At 30.8% G+C, this 22,322-nt stretch overlaps 1 protein-coding gene across 2 annotated transcripts; it reads right to left on the bottom strand.

The window, feature by feature from the left end:
• Positions 1 to 409: 409 nt before the first annotated feature.
• On the bottom strand, positions 410 to 13,397 carry LOC132759487 (hemicentin-2-like). 2 transcript variants are annotated; one of them, XM_060751265.1, is made up of 7 exons: positions 13,156 to 13,396; positions 11,177 to 11,295; positions 5,547 to 5,748; positions 4,612 to 4,749; positions 3,977 to 4,105; positions 1,794 to 1,945; positions 410 to 942 (listed from the first exon to the last, which is right to left on the bottom strand). In XM_060751265.1, the coding sequence occupies exons 1-7, from the start codon at positions 13,235 to 13,237 to the stop codon at positions 781 to 783; spliced, it is 984 nt and encodes a 327-aa protein (XP_060607248.1). In that variant the 5' UTR covers positions 13,238 to 13,396; the 3' UTR covers positions 410 to 780. The 2 variants fall into 2 exon arrangements, with proteins under 2 accessions (XP_060607248.1, XP_060607257.1); XM_060751274.1 differs by lacking the exon at positions 11,177 to 11,295 and having other exon boundaries at positions 13,156 to 13,397.
• Positions 13,398 to 22,322: the final 8,925 nt, after the last annotated feature.

Below are 22,322 nucleotides of genomic sequence, written 5' to 3'. Positions count from 1 at the left end.
TGGATTCTATTTAGACATCACGTGGTGCAAATACTGAAAGTGCATTGGTTATATTTTATATGGTTTGAAATAAAGTGAGATTTACGCCAAATTATCGCTATAAATATGACAAGAATAAATAAGTATACATGAAGTACCAAGTGCTAGCCCACATGGTCTCTTTCCGGTGGCGAGGATATACAAACACACAACTATACATGAAGTACCATCATGCGGATCTGTCAGTCTTATTAGTAAATGAGTGTACGTGAATCTAATAAATACTGTATAAATAATAATAATAATAATAATAATAATAATGATGAAGAAGATGATGATGATGATGATGATAATAATAATAATAATAATAATAATAATAAATTAATAATGATAATAATAATAATAATAATAATAATTTTAACAAAAACAATTACAATTTAGATAGAATCAATTTATTCATTAGTCTTTTAACAGTAACAAAACAATAATTATTATAACCGGAGTTCAGCCATTGAAGCTGAATCTCTAATCTCAAAAATTCTCGCTCGTTATCGTAATCCACGTGATATCCCTGCAGTAAGTTTAATCTTATTATATGTCTCTTATTTATATGTCTCATATTTAATGTCCTTCGAAGAATTCCGCTATTAACATACACATGTACGGATTATTTGCAAGATAAATTGCATTTTTTTAAATGGCGAATTGTATACTGATCTCGAACATGACCATATTAATCCTGTATAAGTGCAAGTAGCTTTTCCTTCCCTACAGGAAGTATTCAAATAGTTACACTAAATTTTAAGTATTCACAACAAGTAATACTGTCTCATTGGTTCCACCATTTTCTCCCTCGGCGTGGCACGTGTAATTGCCCTTATCGTGCACTGAAATCCTATGTTCCTTTATACGGAGCTCGAGAAAGCGCACTGGAAAATTATCATTTTCTTCTTCTTCTAAAACCTTAAAGAAAAGAAAAAGCACAATACACTTAAAGCTACATGCTTCAAATCTTCACATAAAATTGTATAAATATGTAAAATATTCAACAGTGCATGTGTCTTAATTTGAGCCGCGTCACGACAAAACCAACATAATGCGTTTGCGAACAGCATGGGTCCAGACCAGCCTGCGCATCCGCGCAGTCTGATCAGGATCCATGCTGTTCGCTTACCAACCCTATTACAAGAAGGGAAACTGATAGCGAACAGCATGGATCCTGATCAGACTGCGCGTATGCGCAGGCTGGTCTGGATCCATGCTGGTCGCAAACGCATTACGTTGGTTTTGTCATGGCGCGGCTCATTTTTTAAATTGAATTTACTATTAAATCGCTATTGGTCCACACGATTACGTAGAAATAGAATACGTGTTCATTATTTTCATAATTTTAATGTTTTTGAAAACAGTCTGTGCAATAGGCTAGCTCATATCCATTTTAAGTACTTTTGCATTTTTTAAAAACAGATAAACAAGGCTGTACTTATAGGCACATAAGGTATAAATTTGCGGTAAGATAAAAAAACAAAAAGTTAAAAATCGCAACTCAATTTTATTTATTCTAATTATCTCAATGAGAGTAAAATAAACAAAAGACCAAATAACTCTTCCAATAACTCTTTTAATATATAACTTCTCTATTCTAATTCAAACTACACATTCAGCCATGTTCGCAGTACGTTGACAACGTCATACCAGAAAAAAGGACAAATTTTCATTCTGCCGAATCGTATTTGCCGATGAATGGCATCATGAAATAAAGCAACATTAAATTTTATAAAGGTATGTAAACAATGTACTAATCGCTACTATACCTCATATTTCCAATCTGTTTTAATTCTCAGGCCCTTACTGTTTATCCAAAAAGTCTCTTTCATTGGGGATGCTTGAATAGCACAGCCCATTGTCACCGCTTCACTGGGTGCGACATGTATCACAGACTCCATTACACTTACTTCCGGTAAAACTAAAATTAGTATTACATGAAATTAAAATTGTTCTTGCGGCTGCAATCAAATATTACTTTAACGCAAAATACCACAAAGTGGAGACATTCAAGTGCCTTATATGACATCTGTGTATATTTTGTATCAGAATATATCGTAGGTCAAAATATTAGTTTTTCATAGTATAAATATAAGTAAATAAAAGTGCAAATCTGAGGTTTGAATAGTAAATATTTGGGTTAATAGTGGTACAAATATTGGTTAATTAACGTACAAATATGAATTTATTGGTTTGTCAAAGTACATATATATGAGTTTATCAAAGTACAAATATGGGTTAATTATAGTACATCTATGATTTTATCATAGCACAAATATGATTTTATCATAGTACAAATATAATATTATCATAGCACACAAACAATATTATCATTGCACAAATATGATTTCATCATTGCACAAATATGATTTCATCATAGTACACATATAATTTTATCATAGCACACGTGCAATTTTATCATAACACAAATATGATTTTATCATAGTACAAATATGACTTTATCATAGTACAAATATAATATTATCATAGCACACAAACAATTTTATCATTGCACAAATATGATTTCATCATTGCACAAATATGATTTCATCATAGTACAAATATAATTTTATCATAGCACACGTGCAATTTTATCATAACACAAATATGATTTTATCATAGTACAAATATGACTTTATCATAGGACGAATATAATTTTATCATAGCACATGTACAATTTTATCATAGCACAAATATGATTTTATCGATATCATAGCACACGTATGATTTTATCATACCACAAATATGATTGAATTATAGTATAAATATGATTTTATCAAAGCACACATATGATTTTGTCATAGTACAAATATGATTCTATCATAGCAAAAATTTTTTTTATTATTGTTTAAATATGAGTATATCATACATGTAGTACAAATATTGGTTTATCATAGTACAAATATAGGTTTATCATAGGACAACTATGGGTTTATATTAGTATAAATATGGGTTTCTTTTGGGACAAATGGGGTTTTATTATAGTAAAAATATGGGTTTCTTTTAGGACAAATGGTGTTTTATTATAGTATAAATATGGGTTTACCATAGTACAAATATGGGTTTACCATAGTACATATATGGGTTTATCATAGTACATATATGGGTTTATCATAGTACATATATGGGTTTATCATAGTACATATATGGGTTTATCATAGTACATATATGGGTTTATCATAGTACATATATGGGTTTCTTTTAGGACAAATGGTGTTTTATAATAGTATAAATATGGGTTTACCATAGTACAAATATGGGTTTACCATAGTACAAATATGGGTTTACCATAGTACAAATATGGGTTTACCATAGTACAAATATGGGTTTATCATAGTACATATATGGATTTATCATAGCACACACATATGAGTTAATAATAGTTCAAGTATGAGTTAGTTTATCATACTAAAATATTTGTCTATACCACAACAAGTATGTTATATAACATATAAAAATATTTTATATAACATATAAAAATAATTTAAATAAATCATGTTTGTGAAAAGAGGTTAACATTCATAAGCACATTTGGAAATATAAATAAATTAAATTAAAATTTCAGAACTACACAACTGTACATTTTTATTCCTTTTGGTTTTTAAGTATGTTTCACAAGCAGGTTTTTTAGTATGTTTCACAAGCAGGTTTTTAGTATGTTTCACAAGCAATGATTTATCGCTTTAAGAATCAACTACATGTTCTACTGATAACAAAACAGATTGATTTAAGATATGTTGAGCATTTTCACTTCTGTGAGAAAGATTCAAAGTTTTAATTTTATTTCTTTGTATAATAATAATGCTTTTAATTCTTATTTTGTACCTTGAGCGCTAACAGAGTAAAATCAAACTTGCGCTAAAAAAGAGAAAAACAAAACTTGTACATATAATAAAGGAAATAATTCAAACTTTTCTTTAAAGAGATATTAAAAGAGATAATTCAAACTTACACTGAACAGTGAGTTGTATAGATTTTTCCTTGAATCCGCGATCGTTTGTTGCTTTACAAGTGTAATTATCACTGGCATATCTTGGAACGTTCCGAATTATCAATTTAGGTCCCTTGATACCTTCAATTACTGTCAAAATAGATCAAAATATATTTGATAAAAATTTATTGACCACTGTATGCAAAATAAAAATGAAAGATTTTCATTTTTAGTTAATGTTATAAAGTTTAAATGGTGAAATAAAAACAATAGTATTAATAATGTCTGTTTTAGTTAGCGGAACATTTAACAGACATAAGGAACAGAGTTTATTATTATGATCAATGGTCATATATCTGCGTTTTCCAATGGATAATAGATGATTCATTGTTCTAAATTTGCATAAATTTTGCCTGTGTCAAATGGAAGTATATGTACATTTAAACAGTTTCCAAAACAATGACTATATTTTTATATGTACGATACACTAAGCACTTAGAAGAAGTATCAATAGAACTATGCTAATTTTGTAAATATTTTGATAATGTAGTCTAAGCTTCACAATACGTTTAAAGTGATTAATATCATTACTTTCTGTTGTTAAAAATATTCTGACATTAAAGCTTTTACAAATATTATCCGCTATTTTAACTTACATTTCTGTGTCGAACCTCGGTGCCATACTATATCCGGTTCCGGTAACCCAGAAAAAATACATTTTAATTCAACTAATGAATGTTCACGGATAATAACATGAGCTGGCGACGATTGATCCTCTTCTATTGTCGGTGTGTCTGTAAAGTTAATAAAAATTGAGTTTACCACACTTTGTTCTTTTTCATACGTTTACATACAGTAATGATTTTTTTCTTTTGATTAACTAAAAAAACTTAATTAGTGTCTAAAATAGAGCTAGTTAAGTTATAGAAAATGAAACGGGGCGTCCGTGGCCGAGTGCTTTAAGGTCGTTGACTACAAACCACTTGTCTCACAACGTACTGGGTTTCAATACAACTTGAATTTCTTTTTAATTAAAACATGGACGTTGAACATATGTTACTCGTAATTTACACGATAGAAGAACATATAATTATGTTGTTTAATACTTAAAATATTTCAGTAACAAATTTGCTACGCTGAAAAAAATGAAAAATTCAAACCTAAATCAAAATCTGAAACAAGTAAGAACAGTTTAGATGTAAGTGAAACTTTCGAAATAATCTTTATAACTAATAATACAACAAACTGTGAAGGTAAATGTTAAAACTTATACATTATGTATATATTTCAAGCGAACCGGAAGTGTCTTATTTTTCATGTGCTGTTACTAGATCTATATACAGCATATATACATGTATAGGATGTGACATTAGATATCTTAAAGACGGTTTACATAGAAACTAAGTGGTCGTTTTATTATAAGTGTGAAAAAAACCCATAAAAACAGTCGAACATCTTGGTTAATATCAATAATAACTAATCCAAGAGCAGAGATTTTGTGATTGAAAAAGGACGTAATAAATTACATACTCGCAGAATACAAAGGTAAGTGATGTGATAAATAGAATTATCATGCACGATTTTCACGTACGTTCTAGGGCAACTGTGACCTCTGACAAAATGGTCCCATTCGTTGTTCTGCACTTGTAAGTATCCGCAAATCGTCTGGTCAGTTTCAGTATATTAAGTTCAAACTCGCCAAAGCCAGGTTTTTCTACCTTCATTTGTTTATTGTACCTCACCATTTTGTATCCACGCGAAAGCATTTCGTGTCTACCATTAAACCATCGTACCTTAAATATGTTTTTATATCGGTAAGTCATCTGGAGACGAAAGGCTTCTTTTCTTTCAGAAATATATTTAACAACATATGTAATATATATCTTAATCATATAATTTGAATGTACATATTTTGCTATAGACCTTTTTACAATACGATTTTCCATAGCAACGAATGTTGCATTTCGCGCATGCGCATTCTGCGTAGGGCAAAATGCAATAACGGTGTCTACAGTCTATCATTCTTTAAGGCTTTATTAAATGCAATTTCATGTTATGTCACCCAAAAACATTAATTTGGGGATGACTAAAGGCGGTAAGTACTGAAAACGTGAATTTATTTTTTAACAGATATACGAAAATGTGCGGGACTAATAATTCAATTGTCAAAAAGGGCACACACATGTCGTTTGTTTAATGTATCATTAGACGACTTTTTCGTCAGTAATTTAAATTGAAACAGCAGGGTGTTATAGATAAAACTTTATTACCCCTGTATTACATAATATTACCCCTGTATTACATAATATTACACAATTTGTATTGTACACTTCCTTAGAATAACTGGATTGGTCAGGCGGCAAGTGTCAAACAGATTGGCACGCGAACGGTTGTTCATTCAACCAGGACTTTAAAATACCATGATATAGTTAATCAGTTACGCTTATTAAAATGATAAATTATGTAACTTTTGAATATACCTATCAATGTTTATGGATTTTGAGAAGGGAAAAATTGTGTGACATGCATTATTAAAAATATCATGTATTACGAAGAAGCGGATAAAATGTGTGTTTTGTCTCTTGCAAACAACCCATATTAATTTCTCTAGATTTTGAAGAGAAAAAAATAATTATTTAAAATCTATTTATGTGACATAATTTTTTTCTGTTTGCATCACAGGCAAGTCGGATAAAGGATAATATAATCAGGTATATTGAACATTATCACTTGTTCTGGTAATTTTTCAGAATTAAAATTAATCTCGATTTCATGTTTTAAAATTTCTTTTGTTTTTATATGAACTATTTCACAGCAAATAAGTTGACTTTTCATTTGCTAATAGATACATTTCCACATCTTCTTTAAAAAAATGATCTCAGTGTCAGGTCCGTGATCGTAAATTCTTAACCAAGTATCTTTTCCATGCCTTTTTATGACATTCTTCGCCACAAAGCTATAAGTCATCTTTTCTATATTTGTTAAAAGCTATTTCATATAATTTTCTACCGTATACCTTGAACTAACTCGATATCGTCTATGAACTTCTACTATATTTCTATGTAGGGCGAAGCATTTTCTGCCCTACGCAGATTGCGCATGCGCGAGAAAATTCTAATTCCGGTCGATTTTTCATAGCAACGGACCGCGTCGTAAAAAGGTCTATATTTACTGCATGGATAACATACATTAATTTGAACCAAATGTAAGAAAATGGTCTTAAAATTTTCTTTTTAAGTTTATTATGCTATTCAAATTTTATAGTACATGATTTATATACTTTTTCACCACATTGTCCTATCCAAGTTGATTTAAATGTAAATAGTTATGAACAATGTAATGTTACAAATAATTCTACATTATGTGAAAAAATTGTATGGGATAATGAAAAAGTTGATTATTACCGAGACGTTATTTCTGCTGAACTGTCTAATATAAATGACATTGTTAGTTGTATTGTTTCAAAAGAAACTAATGTTAGCGCTGGAATAAATGAAATATCTAATATTTTGTATGATAAAACTAAAAGTGTTTTTGGTAAAACTACGTGTAATAAAAATAATACATGTGTTAGAACGTATAAGAGCCCATGGTTTAATAAAGAATGTGAGACCGCTAGGCGAGAATTTAGGACTGTTAATAAATCTCTTAATAAGAATAAATCTGTAGTAAATTTTGAATTGTTAAAAACTAAACGACGAGTATATAAAAAAGCTAAAAGAAAAGCACGATCTGAGTATAATGGGAAACAGAGGAAAAATCTACAAAATTTAGCCAAGCACCAGCCTCAAAAGTTTTGGCAAGAAATACGAAAAATTAAAAACAAAAAATCTAAAGCTGGAGATATTTCTGAAGAACATTTTTTCAATCATTTTAAAACATTATTTGCGGAAAATAGTGCTTTCATTAATAATGAGGTTGAGGATGAATTGAATCAGAAAAGTTTAGATGAAAATGTTATTGAACAACTTGATAAAGAATTTAGTATTGTTGAGATAAATTCAGCTATTTCTTCTTTGAAAAGAGGTAAAAGTGGGGGTGTAGATATGTTGATTAGTGAAATATTTATAGAATGTAGTGATCTTTTACTTCCTTCTCTTTATAAATTGTTTAATTTTATGTTTCTTAATAGTGTATATCCTGAGATATGGACAAAAGGTATGATAGTTCCAATCCCCAAAAAAGGTAATGCTGATGATGTAAACAACTATAGAGGTATTACCCTTACCAGTGTTTTTTCTAAAATATTTTCTTCAATGTTAGATACACGTTTGCGCAAGTGGGCCGAAACTAACAATTTGTTATCGGAGTACCAGTATGGGTTTCGTAACGGCAAAAGCACCATAGATTGTATTTTTGTTTTAAATTCTATAATTAATAAAGTTATTAATAGTGAGAAAAAGAAATTATATTGTGCCTTTATTGATTTTCGTAAAGCATTTGATGTTGTATATAGGAATGGTATATGGTTAAAATTATTGAATTATGGAGCTTCCTCTAAAATTGTCAAAATGTTGAAAGCTATGTATGAAAATGTTAAAGCATGTGTTAGAGTTAATGGGTCTGTAACTGATTATTTTGACTGTAATAATGGTGTTAAACAAGGCGAACCATTATCTCCTTTGTTGTTTATCTTTTTTATCAATGATATGTATGAATATTTGTATGATGATAATGTTGAGATGTTTACGTTAGAAGATATGAAATTATTTCTGTTATTGTTCGCCGATGATACAGTTTTGTTTTCATATACGAAAAGTGGTTTACAATTGTTACTAGATAAACTATATATGTATTGTCATGAATGGGGAATCACTGTTAATCCAGAAAAATCAGTTGTTATGATATGTAAAAAAGGTACTAGACAAGAAAATGATGTATTTATGTATAATGACCAAATTTTGAAATGTGTTAATAAATTTACTTATCTAGGTGTATCTGTTTCGTCAAACGGTAGCTTGTTTCAAGCACAAAAATCTTTGTCAGAACAAGCTTTAAAGGCACTTTACTCACTTAATTCACTTTTTGATAAGGTATCTCTAGAAATATCGGAAAAGTTAAAATTATTTGACTACATGATTATGCCTATTCTCAATTATGGTTCTGAAGTATGGGGTTTGCATAATGCACCAGACATAGAACATGTTCATAAAAAGTTTTTGAAGCAACTTCTGGGTGTAAGACAGCAAACAGCAAATGCTGCTGTATATGGTGAATTTGGAAGGGTACCATTGTTAATATTACGCAAAATACGTGTTGTTAAATACTGGTATAGAATAATTAAACAGCCTGATTCTCTTATGTATAAATTGTTAATGATGAAAGATAGAAATAATCAATATGTTAATAAATGGTCGATTGATGTTAAAAAATTGTTTCAAAATTTAGGATTTGCTAATATTTTTGATAATCCCAATGTTATTGATTTAAAAACCATCATTCAACGTATATATGATCAATATAATCAACAATGGTTATCGGAAATTAGTAATTCATCAAAATTAGAGACGTATAAGATTATAAAAGATAGTTTTGATTTTGAAAAATACCTTTCTTTAGTAATAAATCCAAAGTTTAGAAAAGCTTTGTCACGATTTAGATGTTCAGCACATAGACTTATGATAGAAGAAGGTAGATTTAGGAATATTGACAGAGATCAGAGAATTTGTTTAAAATGTAATATGAATGAAATTGAAACAGAATATCACTTTTTACTTGTTTGTCCATTTTATAGGGAATTAAGGAAAGAACATTTACCAAAATATTATTGCTCTTGGCCTACCTTAAATAAATTTATATCTTTAATGAAAAATTCTAAGCATGGAACTGTTAATAGATTATCAAAATATATCTACTTTGCAAATGTATTACGTGATAGAACTAATGATTGATTGTTTTCAAATACTGATATTGGTATACATAGAATACTATTATTTACAAACATATATATTGTAATACATCAGATATGTGTTCTTTACAATATAAGAATGTTAATGTAAAAATTATTTGTATTCAGTTACATACTTTTCTCATATACTATTTGTAACCGTCATTCTGTTTATGGCGACGGACATTGTAAAATGTTTATGCCTTTTGAAATAAAATCTTGAATCTCTTGAATCTTGCTATACCCCAAGTAACCAGTAATGACCAAGATTTGTCGACACTTCCGTGCAGTCTGTTCATGGTCTGCACTTTTTGCTATTAAATCAGTTTATATTTTTAATTATTCTCTAAAAATGGAAAATTCAAAGATGGGCAAGTCCAATTAAAATATTCAGCTTGAAAATGAGTAATACAAATGAATCGCTCTTTAAACACAGATATTTTTTCAATTATGACTGCAATTACGATATTAAGTAAATTAAGTTATTGTTTCTATAACAAAGGAAAGATTTTACTACCTATAATCTATTAGAGTGTTAATATGCCAATTAACGCTTTTTTAAAAATTGCATCAATTTGACTCATGATACTGATGGGGACAATCAACTCTAAAATTGAAACTGACGACGTCATTCATAAAGGAAAATGATAATATTAATAACCATTCACCATCACTATCATGACCATTGCCAATCACCACCACCACCATCATCATCATCATCATCACCACCATCATCATCATCATCATCATCATCATCATCATCATCATCATCACCATCATCATCATCATCATCATCACCACCATCATCATCACCATCATCATCATCACCATCATCACCATCATCACCATCACCATCATCATCATCACCATCATCATCATCACCATCATCATCATCATCATCATCATCATCATCATCATCATCATCATCATCATCATCATCATCATCATCATCACCACCACCATCACCACCATCACCATAATCATCATCACATCATCATCACCATCATCATCATCATCATCACCACCATCATCATCATCATCACCATCATCATCATCATCACCATCATCATCATCACCATCATCACCATCATCATCACCATCATCATCATTAATTCAATATAATATGTGAAGAATTTTAAGAGATGATTTAAATTTATTGTTTAATAAAAATAATAAAGAATGTGAAACACACAAAAAAAAGTGGGCCAGGTTTCAGTAAATTTATTTAAGACCTACGTTTCGGCTTTTCAAATAGCCTTCATCAGGGTTAATTTGTTGTTGTACGCAGAAATGATAGAAACGCTGAAAACAGAACCTGAAATACATTGACTTACTTCCACATTACTATTCGGATACGACGGGGTCAGTCTGCACGGTAGTTTGCACGAGAAATTAAGCACGCATGACTTTGTAATTCCCTTGGACATATCACTAAGTATCACTTCCGTACAAACTACAAATTATAGAGAAAAAAGAATGCAAAAATAAGAATAAGTTCGAAGAAAAATAACTTAGTAACTTAACTAATTTAGTATTATAAATAATCATATTAGATTTGATTTTCTCGGTCATTTTGGAGACTCAATCAAACTGAAATGTTAAGTACAGTAATTCCAGACATCACACACCAATAGTTTTCCCAGATATAACAAAAGAGTAATAGATTTTTTCGAATTGTATAGTTTTTCCCAGATATCAGAGAACTCTTGAATTGTTCTAGCATTTTAATTTTTCCAGATATCACAAAACACTCATATTGTTCTTCAACTCAAGTTTTCCAAGCCATCACAAAACACCCAGTTTCTTCAAGGTGTATAGTTTTTCCATATATCACAAAAGTCTTGAATTGATAATAGCATTTATAGTTTTCCTATATTATTACGTTATACACTAACTTTTCTTGAAGTATGGTATTCCGAAATACATCACATAACACTCGTAGATTTGTTACGTTCAGTTTTCCCATATATCACATTTACATTCTTAAATTGTTTTAAAAAATAGTTTTTCACACTCTTCATTTATTTCTAAATCACACAACACTCTAGAAATAGGCCTAGAAGTATTCCAGATATCACATAATACACCGAGAAGTATTGTTATGCAAGCTAATCACATTGTAGTTATGGTAAATGTTTTGTCTGTTTTTAACGTTTTAAACTGTTTTAGACCATATTTCACCCATTTTAGAACATTTTATATGTACCAAAAATATAACTTTGACAGGTGGAAATTCCCCTCTAAAATACAGCTAGTATATTAAATATAATAAATAAAATATTCAAATATTAATTTTGTAGTTTGTTTTATCAACAGACTGGAAATCGATTTAAAGCAACATTCCTTCAGATTCAGATAATGTTGATGATTTTTTTCCATATTTTTTAATGTTTTTAAAAGTAAAATACACATGTATTGTAAAGAGAACAAAGGAAATAATTGCAAACACACTTGCAATACACGTAAATTACCCCCCAAAAAAGAGGTGAAAATTAGCATATTTAGTCCTTACTTCGAAAGTCACACACTAGCAAAATCAGTCAATGTATACATTGTTTATCATTTAAATTATTAATTGAATTTTACAATTTTTACTTTTCTTAAAATCTAATATACATTTTTCTCAACTTTAATTTCCTTGAAATATTTTTGGCTCATCTGGAAGCATTCAGCTTTAGGAGTGTTATGTGATAACATATATGTATGACATTTCATGTATGTTATGCATCACTCCCAATGGCAAATTATTGAAAAATGTTTATCAAATAATGAATAATAGGACTCAGCGGCTTGTATGACATTATAACTTGATGGTGTTCTGTAATCATTGTTATAACCACTTCCTAGCAAGATAGTATTTTAATTCTTACTGTAAAAAGATGGCCTGTCTCATCTCGAATACAAATACGGAACATTTTTCTTATAGCATAAACAGTTCATGATAACAGCAAAAGATAAGCTCAAATTTGCAGGGATAAACTTTCGTTTATTTACATGGATACATAAATTAGCACAATATCTCATCGCGTACCACAATTAGTACGACTAGGATGGACTTCAGCTTTCAGATCGACATAAAGTATTTCAAGCAACATAATTACTTCCAAACCCAACATGATAATCTCAAATGAAAATACTTCATCTAAAGTTTGTATATCCGGTCAAGGAACTTCTGAGCAGTTATACACGTATACTCTAACCATCCTTGATCCTTACACTATAGACTCTGAAAACTTTTTCTGATTAAGTTATTTGAGAATTTCATTAAAACATTTATTTAAGTGAAAAACAAAATAAAGTTTTATATACGTACATTTAAACAAAACAATTAGCAGATACTGCTTAACTCCCATATCTTCACGAATAAGACAACACTTTATCATGCCATTATACATGTATTTTCACACATTTTTAAAATTGTCAACACTTTGTATCATTTTATTTCCTTCAATGAAACATTGTTGTAAGTATGCACACAAACTGTCAAGGATGGTATTCGACACATATACCATTATAATATCTGCCATTTAAAATTATCACTAACTTGAAGAGCTGGCTTCCGCTAATCATATATGATACATTTTAATAGTGCAATTCGCGGAGGAAAATTGCGGTAAGGCCAGCCTTAAGATTATTTTTGTTTCCTCTCCCGCAACCAAAGCAAGTTTAGGTACGGTACGAGGTAGGTAGATAAAAAATTTATCTAAAAACATTTTTTCACCTATCTAAACTTATAGCGAATTCAAAACTAATTGTGAATGCTTAGCATCTGTTTAAAGTTTGGAACCATATTTCAATATTTTCCCATTTTGTATACCTACAATTAAAAACATGAGACAGATATGAAGATGTGATTCTCATTGACAGGCTATGCTCCAATATATAGTAAAAATATTTACTAGGCAATAACTTGTTTCAAGTTTCCGTGATTTTTTTGTGGTTAGGGAGCGGGAGGGGAAACAAACAATATTTTATTCAAGGCCTATTATGATCATGCGAACAAACACGTTTGTTTGTCAACATTTTGCGGCAAACCCTGTATGATCATGAATAACTAAATAACACTAACTATGAACTACATTTAATTAACTTTGAACTAATTAAACTTAATGTTGAACAGTGGCAATTGACTAGATTGATAATTTTTTCAGATAGAAAAATCTGTCGTCCCCGTCTCATATTTCCTCAACACGTCTTCTTTGATAGAAAAAGTATAAATATAACATTTTGTATATTTTTACAAACAACTAAATCTAAAGTGTTTGGAATTAATTTTTGTCCAATGGAGTTGCAGCAGTTCAAACGGATCATAGCAAATTTACTTTTTAGTAAATTGTCAGCTTTAAATAATTTCAAAACTGCGCCGTTCTTGACCTATTAAGATTTATATTTTTTACTAATAAAACATAACCTGTACATAAATGACAATTTCTAGTATGTTGTCAAAAATAATTATATAAAACTACATTGTAATGTAATTACTAGTATAATGTAAGCTTTACTTTGAAGTTCATTTATTGAAGTTTTATTTTGTCTAATGAGGATATCATTCCATTGCGCCGTGAAATTATATCATTTAAATATCATTAAAGTGGATTGGTCTACAGTTGGCACATTTTCCAGAAGTATTGCAAGTGCATGTATTGAGAGTAGCATTTGGATGTTCTAAAAAAATGCTGGTTGAGAAAAAATGAGGCTTAAATCCTATTTGTTTTAGAAGGACATTTATATGATGAATAGAATACTATTATCTGCCATATATGTAATAGATCTCATACTTGCCAACAACTTCCATGTATAATTATTTCGTCGTTTGTTGGTATGTCTAATAATAAATGTATTCATTGTATTACAAACCTTCTATTATAGACCATTGTATATACTTTAATGCTGACTAACAAAACATTAACTATACATTATTCTGTCAAAAGAAACAGTATGCACGCTGAATTGACCATTACAGTTCGATTTATTTTTAGAGTACACATGTTCAGACCCACAAACCATTCCGCTATATGACGTTCTGCTGGATGGAACCTGGAGCTTATGGGCCAGCCGGAAATGGTGTTTTGATCTGAAATGACTATTGACAGTTCGATATTCGGCTTAACGTCGGCAAAATACCAGAGTATAATCGACAGACACACTGATACCAGAGAACACATCAAACACGACAAACTTATTTTGAAAGTGATCGTCATTTCTTTTTATTTTTCAGTAGTAGCCGTTTTTCAGGTTGTTCTGGCTAACCGGAATAACCGAAAATTGTGGTAATATCTAATATGAAAAAACATGAATTAAACCCCATAATCTTTTGCACAAGTTTGACTGTATCATCGCTTGCTCGACTCCGGCTGCTCCCAGCTGTCTGGCTTTCTTTACAAACATATTCACACATTCTTTTTAATGCTTTTTATAGATACAAACTGTAACTGCAACACAATTTTATAGATTCATTTTAGTTCTAATCCGCTTTATGTATTCTCTGAATATTACATTTTTCATGTAATACAATTTCATTTATTTCCATTAAGTGCTGCCTCGGTACTTGCAATGCCACTTTTTGGGGTACCAGCCGTAGTTAATTTTTTTGCTAGTACATTGTAATTCAATATCTGTACCAGTATGTGCAGAATAACTAAAGTACATTTAATGCATGTCTGTTTTTAACCGGACTATGACTCGGATCCACAATCCCTGGGTTCAGAGGCAGACACCTTTTCCATTTAGGGACGACTTCCTCAATTTAAAATGTCAAGTTAGGGAAATATAAGGAAATTATCAGGGAAATTTAGATAGATATATTTGTGGACACTATTCTGGAAATAAAGATGATCAAAAACAACTTTTTTTAAAGTTTTAATTAAGTTAAGTTAATGAATTAAGTTAATGACCCCATAAGTTACAAAGAATATTTTGAGCAAAATTCTAAAAATCAAAGGAGAGATAACTCTTGAAATATATTTGCTAGTTATGACTGGATCAAAATATCACAAGATCATGAAAATAGTATTTCATCTATACTTATGGATTTGCCATTGTCAAATTTAACACACTGAAATAAGGTGTGTTTTAGGACAAATAAGGAAATATTTGGCATGTACACTGTATGTGTTAAGATAACAAATACATGAACTATGAACTTCATTTCTCCCCCTCTGCTTACATCATGGCTTGGGACATGCTAGTTACTAGAACTAGGCAATATTGGAAGAAGTGTAGTTTTATAGTTAGTCCAATCACAAACACCCTGCTTAGCTTGAATATACTGGATGGTTTGAGTCCATACAAATCGCTACACTTCTCCCCCAGTCATTTTCCCACAGTCAGTGGCCAGACAGTTTCTATGGTAAATGTCACAAAGTGTCCATACACGTGTAATTCCGGAATTAAATGTTTAACACCGATTACTTTCGAGTCCGCTTCCTGGAACTAACCAGTACTGGTGTCATATGAGGAATCATGATCATGTCGAGGTCGGGCTCGAAACCATGATTCTTAGCTTGAGAGGCAGACACCTTAAGTTTTGCAAAAGATGTTTATTATATTTCTTATTTCTTCTACATTAATTTCTCTCGAACTCAAAAAGTAAACCGTGTTCAAAATCGAAAGAAAAATGTCCGCAAAAAGTATTGTCAAACAAAATTATTTTTTCTTTTATCTTGTCACTGCATATAGTCATGAATGTGGTGCAAAGTTGCAGTTTTAAAATGGGACACTGAAAAATCATGTGAAAGTAATAACTTTGATATAAAAGTAATGTAATCACATTTTACAACTAGGGTTACTGAAATTACTGATGAACAGTGAAAATTACCAATAGTTATCTATATAATTAAAAACATTATATGAAATTACCTACACAGTTTGATTCTTGTTACAGTATGTGTGGAAATTCTATAATGCTGTTGTGTTCTGTTGGGATTATAAAATTTCAAAATTAGCTTTTAAATAATACCAATTACACCCAATTACAGCTCTAATGATATGGATTTCACCCATAGTTTGATAAAATCCAAACATGTGTTTGATATATCTGAACAACAAGTATCATCTGTATAAGAGAAACCTGCTTTTGTCTCTCTGCGCATTAGCCTTTGAAATTAAACGTTTGCTTTTCTCACATAAACATCCAACTTTTCTGAGAAATATGTGAAAGGCACATACGTTTTCACATATTTTAAAGATTTTCATGAAAATTAGCATAGATCTGGAGGTTTGCTGCTTTAAAAGTACTTTGATTATACTTAAAAGCTTGGAGTCAGGAGAAACAGTGGCATATTAAAGAAATACAAAATGTATTGATATGTCACAACTGTTAGACATACTCTTTCCATTCTTCCTTAAGATGTATGTAGTAAAAAGGAATTTAAACGACATATTTATTTTGTTTCATTCATCTGTTTTTAAACAATGTGCAAATGAAATCAACTTTAGTCAACTTTTTATGACACAATAAAATTTATTACAGAAATGATATTGCTCAAGAATAACGCGTTTTAATTTCATATAAGCTTTGTAACGGTGTAACAAAGCTTACCTCTTCAAGGGTATCATTATCTTTACTTATATAGCTATCATACCGATTTCCTCCATCATGCTCAGATCACTAAATAGAAAAGAAAATTGAATACCCCAATTTTCAGCAATTATGCTCTGAAAAAATAAGGCATTTCAGATTATTATGTTTATTTACATTTTATGGCATTTAAACACAAAAAGTCATACATACGATAATGCAGGCCGTCACTACAAAGTTACTAAATCTTTTCTGTCATCAAGTCACATCTACAGCTCCTTATATGAAAATAAAAAAGGTTTAATAAATATTTAGGCAATGATTAGAAAAGAGAATAAATCTGTATTGCTTTAAAAATATTAGAAGATACACATTTTAACAACAAACTATAATACATGGCTACCCACATAGCCAGAATATCGCAACGGAAAATAAAAGGTCATATTTTGGACAATTGGAAAACTGCAATGTAAAGGACAAGCAATTATTTTTATTCCGATGAGAGAAATTTTGGTTTAAATATACAAATAAGTTACATTAGAACTATATTTTGACAACAGCATTACAATATTAGACAACACACTATGATTACAAAAAAAGTTCAATATGTTTACATTTAGCGGAAATAATAAGGACTTCACAAAGGAAAATATTACGACACACATTTGACAACTGGTAAACAGCAATATAGAAATAAAGGCACATATGGTATTTTATTTGGATGAGAGAACTTTTGATTTTAACATACAAACAGTATTTGATTTGGATGGGAAAAACTTATTTAAGCATTGAACAATATATTTTCAGCGAAAATAACACGGCAACCGGCGTAACCAGGACATCGCAACAGAAAATATTAGGACGCATTGAACAAGTTGAAACCAAAAGTTTTATATAATTAAATGACACAGTATTTTTTTCGGATGGGAGAAATTGTAATTAACATATACATATTAGTAGCACTGAAACTACATTTTTAAGCAAATATTAGACAATAGATTTTAATTACAACACAAGTACAATATGTTTACATTTTAAAGAAAATAACCGGCAACCCTCGTAGCAACGCAACGGAAAATATTATGACACATGTTAGACAATTGTAAAACAGCAAAATAAAATTAAAGAATTAAAGGACACGTACAATATTTTATTTGGATGGGAGCAATTGTGAATTTGAATATACATGTTAGTAACATAAATACCTTTTTAAAACAAATATTAGACAACATATTCTAATGACAACAAAAGTACAAAATGTAAAAATGCAAACAAGGAATAAAGGACGTACATAACTGTTTCGTTGTTGGAGATTTTGGAACCGGAATTTCAATAGAATTAAAAGATACATACAGTAATTTATTGGATGGAAGTAATTGTAATAATTATATTCATGATAGTAAGATTGTAAGTACTTTTTTTAAACAAATATTATACAACAGACTTTAATTATAACACAAGCAAAATATGTTTAAATTGTATGCGGAAAATAACCGAAGACCCGCGTGGCCAGGACATCGCAACTGATATTATCATGACACTAATGTGAGAATTAGAAAACAGCAAAATAGAATTAAAGGATACATACAAAATTAAATTTTGATTGGAGTAACTGTAATTTGAATGTATATGTAAGTAACATTGGGTATACCTTTTTAAACAAATATTAGACAACAGATTATAACCACAACAAAAGTACAATGTTAATATTTAAAGTAAAAATGCAGTTAACCGCGTGGCCAAACATCGGAACGGAAAATAGTCCAACACACCGGGAATCTCGAAGAATCGATACCAGTCTTGATCAACTTTTACACTGTCTGCTAAGTCCTTTATTGCTCCAGTATTCACAACAATTATGTCACATGGCAACTCTCCAGCTTTATTTCAAGACGGGTCCCTAAGTGCAATAATATACTAGTAGACAAGGCCCGGTGACAATTATATCAAAATCTAAACATTTACGTCATTAAAACGATCTTTTTAAACTCAACATATTACAATTAATGTGTTGGGTTTTAAGTCGTATGGCGACACTTCAGCTATTTTGGTACATGGACATGTGCGTCTAAGTGCAAAGTTTCAGGCAAGGGGTTGTATCTGAGAAGAATCATTACATTTCCATCTGCTAGCTAACTAGACAACCTATATTTTTACAATTCCTATCATCAGTAAATTATACCTTATTAAAATTATTACTTATGTATTGAATAAACCTTTCAAATATATTTTTACGAATTGAAATATTCAACAAAATAAAATACTTCATTTCTCCCTGGATGCTAGCCTGTTTCCAGAATAACAATGTTATTTACATAATACAATATTTACCAATGCTCCATCATGTTACTTCCTAACACAAACTTTTCACCAATGTTATCATCCACTTTCCGACATTATCCACAATCACCACCACGTTGACCACCAATCCAAATTTTTACCAGAATTAATTTTAGTAAATATCACTTGCCTACCTAAAATCGAAATCATACAGTATAATATGCATTGTTGTACTTATAAGAGTCGACAAAAGCCAAAGATAGTCAAGTCATCATTTTTACGACTGATCTTGAAAAGTAAACAAGTTCGTGGAAATAATCTTGATGAGGGATAAAGAGTAATGTATTTGCAGCCGTATGTAGCCATTCATTTTTTTTCACTTCGGTTAAATAAAAATTATATTGGCCAGTTTACTTACCGCGTTGGAAATCCTGCCATTTATTGCACATTTTTGCGTTACATATTGCACGGATTGTGCGTTATTTTCACATTCCGGCGTTTCTGGATACACACGGTGGATTGGATGTATTCCAGAATTATGCAAGCCAGAGTCTGTTACAGTTGTAATCTAAAATACGTTTTACGCAGTTTTATACATTGAGACACATACATGTATTCTTATTACATGGTATAACTAAATAAAGATAATAATCTGTTTCTATCACTTTACCTGGGCCTAATTTTCATTTTCTGGTAATGTTTATCAGGTTCATTTAACACGACGACATTGCTTTTCTTTGCTTTATGCAAATATTAAATAAATTTTCCTACCTCGCAGGTAACACATAATTTCGGTTCGTGAAAATTTACTCTTTTTTGTGACATTCGGCCATAACTCAGTTAATATTAGGATGTGGGCATTAAAATCGCTAAAAAGTGTTAAATGGTGTTAAAACGTCCGTTATAACAAACGAAAATGAGGATAGCCAGGTATAAATGAACATGCTAACATTAGTTCGTATCTGTCCGGTTATCTCAATAGGTAGAGCGTTGGACTGTGAATCGGGCGACCCGGGTTCGATTCCCGGACGGCGCAAGTCACTTTTGTTGTGATTGATCATGAAATCCTTTCTACGGTCATTCGCACTCTAACTCTGCTCTGGCATGTACAGAAGTTTCAGTTCCTTGCGAAAGTGATAAACTGCTTGACAGCCTGCCCTGGAACGATGCGGTGGTTGTACTGTGCTCTGGTGAATTCAATGTGGCTTACTGTCGTGATCCGAAGTGAAAACTACCAACATCACCACCACCAGTTCGTACATTGTAAATATTTTCAGAACAAATGTACAAAACTGTTACAAAGCAAGATTTAGCAAGAGTACCGCATGTGATGTGCTTATTTCGTAAATCCGAACATGTAGCTTTCAGAATTATGCCCAGTGTCTTACAACTGCACCTTGTATGATTAGGTATTCCATGTTCCGTGTTGATAACTTTTAAATTGTTTTGAATTATTGCTACGCTTACGTTTTTGCACGACCACGATGTTGCAGCGATCATAATAGTTTCGACTTTTTCTCCGAAACAGACCAGCTTAAAATAAACAAAATGTGACATAACTGATGCGCTTACCGTAGATTACCGTACAGATTGTACTGTGAAAATACCTACTTGCAAACTGAAACAAGTTCATTTAAAAATCTCAAAGAAAACCTGTACTTGAAGTGTGTATAAATAGTAATAAGCTATATGATATTAGTTTTTATCATGAAGATCAAGTAGCTTATGTAATTGAAAAATGCTTTATAATTGATTTATTTAAGGTATTGGTATTTGCTTTTATTCCATTAAACGCGGAACAGTTATCTAAATTAATTGATTTTCATGTTAAATTACTTTTACAGTGCCCGGTCCAGTTTGGTGTCCTGCTAGGCGCCTTGTCGGTGGTCCTTGTTTTTGGGATACGTTCAATGAATGCCACCTTCCTTGTTGATCTTGTTGTTCTTATTTTAGTAATGGCAAAACAATGCAAATCAGTGTAAGTGTTTACTTTGTAATAATTATTTTTGCCTTTTACGACTCCCACAGAACTGCAGATGGGCCTTCGTTGCCTACTGGTTAAATTTGCTGTGCGTTCAAATCCCGTCCAGGACTTTGGATTCTCTCATGTAAGAAAGTTATCCGGCTTGTGTGTGAAAGGTTAATGGTTCTACTCAGGTGCCCGTTTGTGCCTAAATAATGCATGGGGACACCTGAGGTCTTCCTCCACCAGTAAAGCTGGAAAGTCGCCATGTAACCTGAACTGTGTCGGTGTGACTTAAATTTAAACCAAACAAAACAAAGAAACACAATCAAGAGGCATGCAGTTATAGACTATTGTCTGGTAATGCATGAGTCATTCTAGATTATTCTCAGAATTTAATTTTATTTAGGTTATACTTGTAATTGAATCTATTTGTGCTAACATGATTTTTTAGGAATATTCCTGGCCACTGACTATTGTCATAGAATTTTCAAATGAAGTTTATTATTTGTACGAAAGCTCTATTAATTTGATGCCAGATTTCAATGCACATTGTTTTGATAAATTTGATGTTAACACAATTTGGCACATAATAATACACATACAAGAATAAACAATTTAATATCTCAATTTAAGCACAACACAAAAATGCAAATGCATATTGATAGTGTGTTTTTAAAATGATTTTATACTTAAGACAGACAGTTATTATTGTTGC

The sequence above is a fragment of the Ruditapes philippinarum genome, unplaced genomic scaffold, assembly GCF_026571515.1.
Source record: "Ruditapes philippinarum isolate M1 unplaced genomic scaffold, ASM2657151v2 ctg9219_1_1_1_1, whole genome shotgun sequence".
NCBI lineage: Eukaryota > Metazoa > Mollusca > Bivalvia > Venerida > Veneridae > Ruditapes > Ruditapes philippinarum.
This window is presented reverse-complemented; position numbering and strand designations above follow the sequence as displayed.

Coding starts and splice junctions, on each gene's coding strand:
- LOC132759487 (XM_060751265.1), bottom strand. CDS start 13,237: ATGTATAATGGCATGATAAAGTGTTGTCTTATTCGTGAAGATATGGGA. Junction 4,750..5,546: donor GGTCACAGTTGCCCTAGAAC/GTACGTGAAAAT, acceptor TTAACTTTACAG/ACACACCGACAATAGAAGAG. Junction 4,106..4,611: donor CCGAGGTTCGACACAGAAAT/GTAAGTTAAAAT, acceptor CTATTTTGACAG/TAATTGAAGGTATCAAGGGA.